General features: G+C 59.2%; 2 protein-coding genes across 2 annotated transcripts; both read right to left on the reverse strand.

Moving 5' to 3' along the window:
• Positions 1–235: 235 nt before the first annotated feature.
• VDBG_00835 (adiponectin receptor protein) lies at positions 236–1,453 on the reverse strand (the record flags this gene model as incomplete). The annotated part of the gene is made up of 3 exons (XM_003009106.1): positions 236–391; positions 487–717; positions 800–1,453. 3 exons carry the CDS (start codon positions 1,451–1,453, stop codon positions 236–238), a joined length of 1,041 nt encoding a protein of 346 aa, XP_003009152.1.
• A 1,103-nt stretch (positions 1,454–2,556) lies between these two features.
• Positions 2,557–6,035, reverse strand: VDBG_00836 (STU1; the record flags this gene model as incomplete). Its single annotated transcript, XM_003009107.1, has 3 exons — positions 2,557–4,420; positions 4,478–5,374; positions 5,452–6,035. The coding sequence occupies 3 exons, from the start codon at positions 6,033–6,035 to the stop codon at positions 2,557–2,559; spliced, it is 3,345 nt and encodes a 1,114-aa protein (XP_003009153.1).
• Between the last annotated feature and the right edge of the window lie 784 nt (positions 6,036–6,819).

Here is a 6,819-nt window from a genome sequence, read left to right on the forward strand (position 1 = left end):
CGAACACCAGGAATGATCGGCAACAAGGAGACACGCCGCACAGTACATGTGCTCCCTGATATCTTTCGAACCATTGATTTCATGATTCGCAAGTGCAAAAGACGGAACAATACGAGCTCAGCATTACTACCACCATTCATCACACCACTTAGGGTATCGTTTGGGTCATTATCATCAAGGCTACCCCCAGCCACGGCACATTCCCAGCCGCAAACCACTTGCAGGATGAGCATCCTCATGAACACCGCGGGTTGGCGTAATTATAAGTGTAAGCGGACCAGAGGCCGTAAAAGTGAGCCACTGCAGCAAGAACCACAGAACAGTGGAAGATTTGGTGAGAAGCGCCCCAGATGTCAAACTTGACAGGGTGCCACTTTTCTGGATAATGAATCTATAGAGGATCGTCAGTCCCGCCGTCATTTGTTGCACTGTTTGTGCGTGTGCGTGTGTGTGTCTGTTCCGTGCGAGGCTGGGGGAGAAACTCACAGCATAGGCATAGGCGCCGATAAGGAGGAAGACACCTTCAAGATAATAATAGCGAATGCCTGCCTGCTTGTCCAGCTGCGCGTATGGAAACATGGTGGCAGCGTGTATGATGGGCGCGAACCCCGACAGGCCTGTCGCGACAAATGTGCCGAGGCGGAGGATGCGGTGCTCCTTGCTCTGCAGGCGTGGATGAAGCACCACAATGCAAGTCAAGAGGCTCAGGATGCCAATCTACGTACGGGTTCACGCCTCTGTCAAAAAAAATTTGCGTCCTGTGAAACGAACGGACGGGCCAAGAGACAGGATGACGTACCATGGTCCAGTACACGCCTCTCAGACGGGTTTCGCAGTAGAAGCCCATGTAGATGCCGGAAAGGAAACTTCCCAGGATCTGCACGACTATCGCCAGATAATCCATGCGCAACCACAAATCATGCATGGCCTGCGAGTGGCACAACATGGCATGGTACGCGGCGGAGACGCCGAAACAAAGGACACTGCCCGTCAGAAAGACGTGGAAGATGGCTCTGTCGGGCCATGACGCGCCGGGGAACCTCGTGTCGAAATAGGCCCAGACGAGGTAGTTCCCAGCCAGGGCGACGAGGGCGGGCACCAGATGGCTCCAGATGTTGGCTGTCTCATTATGCAGCGACGTTAGGCTCGCGGCGCAGGCCGCCTTCAAGGCCCGCACGGCGGGGTAAGCCGGCAAAAAGGTGGCCGTTGGGGGTATACCAACCCCGGGACTTCGGCGGCGCGGAGAAAACCCACCTGGAGCCCCGTCTGGAACGTTTTTCCCTGGAAGAAAAACCGTACTGGTCGCAACTGGTCTGCCCGTCATGGAAAGAGAAAGGTCCTTCTCAAGACCGGTGTAGGGGGCGGAACACGGCGTGGTGGGCCCTAGCCGCGGGGGTCTTTCTCGCCGCAGCGGCAAGAGCGCGGAACAGTGTGAGCGCGAAGTGGTGACCATGAAGGCGCATATACGAAAGTCGACCGTTCGCTCGCCCTGGACGAATGTTTGGTCGCGTCACACACGATAACACACGACAACCTCGTTCCAGGCACAGAGAAATCGCAGTGAAGCATGACGGCGGGCGGCTTTGCTTTAAGAAGCCGACAACGGGTGCGCGCGCGCGCGGCCACTCCCTTCCCCCCTCCATCTCGCTTTCGCTCTCGAGAATTAGGGTCAACAAGAGGCGTAGTTCAAAGCATGCCAGCCTTGATTGCGTCGCTGATCGGAACCCGCGGCCGGGATCATCGGGAAGTACGACCTTGCCGGAAGGGCGCGGAAATAGGGCCAGAGGGGGGTGGGGTCGCGCCAGGGGGCCGACAATCTCAAGAATGGCCTTCTATCGACGGCGACATCTGGCGCATGGGTCTCCCTCCCAATTGGGGCTCTCTGGAGGGTACCTTTGGAATGGGTCTTTGCTTTTCGATGCTGTGTGGTCCCCCTCCCTTCTTGTGACGGACTCGGGGCACCTGACCGTTGCGAAATGACCTTTAAATCGGGCGCCTCGTGGCATCAATAGTCCGTTCCTTGGTCCCTCCCCCGAACTCGAACGGCCTATAGGCGGTAGACATTTAGTGTGCATAAATGACAGGTCGGTTCGGCCTCCTATTTTGGCCCCTCCCGGAGTGACGTACAAGTTTCATGAGTGACCCTTTTCCCGGCTCTCCTTTTGACTTGGTTGTCAGCCAATTTACCAACAACAGCAGCGACTAGATAATGCAACGGCATCTCCCGACTGTTATTATTACAAAGCTCTACGCAAGTCGAGGATTACAAAGTTAAAGCAAAAAAGAAGAAGAGGGAGAAGAGGAAGAAGACAGTATCGAAGTAGGTAGAACAAACGAAAAAAGTGATCAAGCAAAGCCACGGGACGGGGGAGTTGAAAGCCAGCCAACCGACCAGCCCCTCGGCCATCCGTATATACGCAAACAACAATGAAAAGTCGCCCATTGTTTCCTTCCTGTCGCTCATCCCAACGCCTGATCAAAGTGCCTTTTGAATAAAACAGCAGAAAGCTGAGGCTCCTGGCCCCGGTCCTGGTCCTACCTGGCGGACAGACAGGTTCACGTGCTGACGCCGTTCTGCTCGCGCTGACGCTTGGCAATGTAGTACGTGATGAGGTTCTTCGGATCGTCCTTGGTCGTCTTGACGGCCTCCCAGAACGGCCCGTCGCCGATGCGCGCGTGCAGCGCCACGCACAGCTGCACGGCGCCCATGCGGACCCCGGACTCGGTCGACTCGAGACACCGTCCCGCGAGCCCCGCCAACTGCCCGAGCTCGCCCTCGGATGGCACATAGCCTTGTCGCTTCTCCAGAACCTCCTTGAGGATGTGGAGCCCCATGCTGAGGCACCGGCACCCCCCGGTCGTCGAGTCGGCGCTGTCACCCAGCAGCTTTGTCATGGTCATGACCATCTCAGGCGCATCACCAATGGTCACCAGTTCGGCCGCCAGCAGCTCCAGACCGCTGACAATGTGCGTCCGCGAGTCGTAGGCGCTGCGCGAGGCCACGAGCGCCTCGAGACCCCGCGCCACGTGCGGCTGGAAGCTGTCCCTCTCCTTCTTGAGAAGAAGCTTGACCGTCGCAAGGATCTGCGCCTTGACATCCTGCACCTTCTCCGGTGCGAGTGTCTCGAGCGGCGCCTCAAGGAACTCAAAGAGACCCGTGAGGAGCGCGTCAAACTTCTCGTCCGTGAAGACGGCCCGGTTCTCGCGAATCAATGTCTGCAGTTTGCGGAAGCCGTGTACGTCGAGGGAACGCGCCTTGACCCGCGTGATGCCGCTCTCCAAGAGTTTTGTGTTCTGACGTGACTTATCGGGGGACTCGGGCAGGCCGGTGGGGCCCAGCTGTCCGATCGCCGGCACGCCGGCATTCTCATTGATGGGCCTATCTTCGAGCACGGGGATGACGATGACGGGCTTGGGAGTTGTCTGATCCTCTTCGGTGAATGGATCTTCAAAGACCTTGAGCGTCTTGGACGGTGTCGTGCTGATTTCCTTCTGAGGGCTCTGCACGACAATCTCTGGGCTTGCTGGCGCCACCTGCGGGCTCGTCGGAACCTCGGGCTCCGCGGACTTGATGGGCAGAGGCGGCTCTGGACTTGCGGGCTCGACTTCGGGCGGTTGCTCTTGTTCCTCGGGCTCGAGCGCGGGCGACGGGTCCTTCAGGCTCAGGCTTTCGACGCTCGGGACAAGCAAAGTCAGCTCTTCATTGGCTTTAGACGGACTGCTTGCAAGTGTGATGGGCGCGTGCGCTGGCTTCGCCGGGCTCACCCTCGGCGAGGGTTGAGGCTTCGCGGGGCTGACCCGCGGCGAGGCGGCCGTCTTCGTCGCAGTTATCTTAGCTGTGGGAGATGGCAGGCTCGATTCACTAACATGAGACGCATGCCCGGGTCTCGTCCTAGGAGGAACCCGCCTCGGCGGGGTCTCAATCTTAGCCTTTGGTGTGTTCGTTCTCGACTTGAGGCTTTGCGGGCTCGAGGCCTCGGCCGACGGGCCTTCATGTGCCCGCACCGAATAGGGGCCAGCAGTGGCGGGACGCTGGGGTTGTTCGGGCCGCTTCTTTGTTGGCCGCATGGGTCTCACAGACATGCCACCAGATACGGTGGACTCGGGACGAGGACGTGTCGTTGCCGCTGATGTAGCGGCTGCAGCGGGGGGCGCGTTGGAGCTGCTCGAGACTGTCCTCGCGGGTGAAATGTGTGCCATGGCTGATCCTGGTCTTGCGGGCAAGTTTCGGCCAGACATGGCCTTCTTCTGTGCCAACATGGCTTCTCTTAGACTAGGCTTTGACGAGGTAGCCATGGTGCTCCTCGACAGGCCCATGCCGGGTCGAACAGGACCTTCCTCGACCTTCTTTGCCGCGCTGGGATTGTGCGAGTCCTTGTTGAGCAGCTTTTGCGCCGTTGCGTCGAGGTTCTCCATGATGCTGTCGCCTGTCAGTGATGTCTGTGCAATCGTTGATCCGCCTTGCGTTGCCACTCACATTTCTGCCCTGGCAGGCCAATAACTGGCAAAGGCCCAGTAGGTGCCGCGCATCTTCTCTCGCACGCCGGGGTTTGAGTCGTTGAGGCCCTTCTTGATGCACTTCTCAAAGAGCTCCACACCGCCGTTATGCTCAATGTGGCTCTTGTGGTGGCCTTCCTTCTTGAGGATGGTCTGCAGCCAGTCCGCAGCGTACGTGCGCGGCTGCACGTTCTTGTCCTGGCATGCGCCCCAGACGTGCTGCATGATTCGACTGTTGTAGGAGGCCCTACCGACGATGGCGTCGACGGTCACGTTGGCCTGCTGCGAGGCAATCTTCTTGGTGGCGGCGCAGAGCTTGATAAAGGTTTGCATGAGCAGCTCGACAAGGGGGTCCATGCCCGGCCCGAAAGCGTGGGCAATGTCCTGGACGAGGGCGCAGCCTTCCTTGGACAAACTTGTGCGTAGCGAGTTGACGGCCTTGATGATGCCGTCGAGGAGGGCCTTGAGCCCGAGGAGGAAAGGCTCCCGAAAATCTTGCGCCGCATTTCCTGCGATCAGCCGGCGTAGCTTCTTGACGCTCTCCTCTCTCTTCAGCCAGTTTTGCTCCGACTCCCTGCCCTCAAAGTGCAGGTGCATGTGCCGAAGCATATCTTCCAGCTCGCGTTGCGTGTTCACGTAGGACGGCTCCGCCTTGTCGGTCCGGACGTCCGGCGCAGGAGTGATGGGACGCTCGCTCGGCAGGGCCGACGTGCTGGCGGCGAGAGTCGGTCGACTCGGAGGTGCCATGTCGGAGGGCGTCTCGGGGCGGGTGCCGCTGGGGAGCAGCTCCTTGACGATGGCTTGTTCGATGGCCGGGCGGACCTTGAAGTTCTTCAGCTGGCGCTTGAGATCGGACTTGGCGGCATTGGGCGAGTTGCTGAGCATGGCAAGGATTAGCGACAGTGGCGAGAACCAGAGCTTTCTGGTGTTTGTAGGGGGCAAAGGCAGACATACCGGAACAGCTCAATGACGGTGGCCTTGGCAACATCGCGCACCATGCCGTCGGCGTCCTCCAGCAGATCCATCAAGGTCGGCACATAGCCGCGAAACTGCAGACCTTGTTCCTGGTGCATCTGCAGCACCCACTGCATGCCGGCCTCCTTCGCGCGCGGGTTCTTGCCCGCCATGGCAACGTTCCTTACCATACGCTCGACGTCGGCGGGCGCGACGGCGTACAGGGTGGTCAGCGCCTGAGCGGCAAGGGTCCTAAACTTCTCCTTCTGGTCGCCGAGCTTGTCGATAACGAGCGGCAGGGTGGCCTTGAGCTCCCTGTTGAGGAACTTGGGCTCCTGGCGCGAGAGGCGCGTCAGCAAGTGGTTGAGCGAGGTGAAGCCAGCGTTGACGAGGACGGCATGTTGGGAGGACGAAGCCAGTCGCAGAGCGTCAAAGATGGAAGGCACGAGGTGATCGGGGACATTGTGCTGCTTGATGCCGGACTTGATCGCCGTCACATGGTTCACCTTGGCGTCGACGGCAGCATCGGAGCGAAGCACTCGAAGCAGGTTCTCGACCTGGTCGTCGGATATCTTTTCGGCCATGCCCCGGTATGAGATGGACGAGGGGGGGTTTGCAGCGTGTATGCGATGGAGGGGTCCTGTCGGCGGTGGGAGGTCAATGTCAGTGGAAGGACCTAGGCAGGGTTGGCACATGCGCATCGAGGATACGTTGCAGGCATAGGAATGTGTTGTCTGGGATGGGTATATGACGATGGGGGTCACCTTGTGCATGGACTCACCAGTGACCGAGCGAGGGTTGGTTGATGCAATGCAATGCGAAAAGAGAGTATACTGAAGAATTGGATAGGGCAATCACGAACGCGACGGTGTGTGCTTCGGGAACGTAGCGAGATGGCGGGGCAGCTGTTGTTGACTGCAAGTGACGTTTAACCTCTCGCTGGGGTCTGTTGTTTGCTCGCAACGCAGCAGGCCACAGCAAACGACGTCGTCGAATGGAAAACAAAGGGGGTCCCGGCCGCCCCTCCCTCGTGTTGCTCCGTGCCCATGGTGATCGGGGCAGGCGCGACCGGGTCATTGGCTGCATCCGCGCCACGATCCTATCTTATCGATGCTTTGAGGTGGAGCTTTGGCCGTCTGTACCTCTGCACCTACCCCTTGCTACCTGTTCCCTCCCTACTCTTGCTCCTGTACCCGCTACCCGCTAACAGCAGCTGGAACTACCAGCAAGTTCCAGGCTTGCCAGGACAGAGGAAGGGGCGGGGGAGCAGATGGTTAGCCCGGCATCTGGAGGCGCTGATTCAACCACTTTTGCCCCTCGACCCTCCACTCAGGGACCTCGATCGCTGGGCCAAAAGGTAATCAGGGA

Source organism: Verticillium alfalfae, genomic scaffold (genome assembly GCF_000150825.1).
Source record: "Verticillium alfalfae VaMs.102 supercont1.1 genomic scaffold, whole genome shotgun sequence".
NCBI lineage: Eukaryota > Fungi > Ascomycota > Sordariomycetes > Glomerellales > Plectosphaerellaceae > Verticillium > Verticillium alfalfae.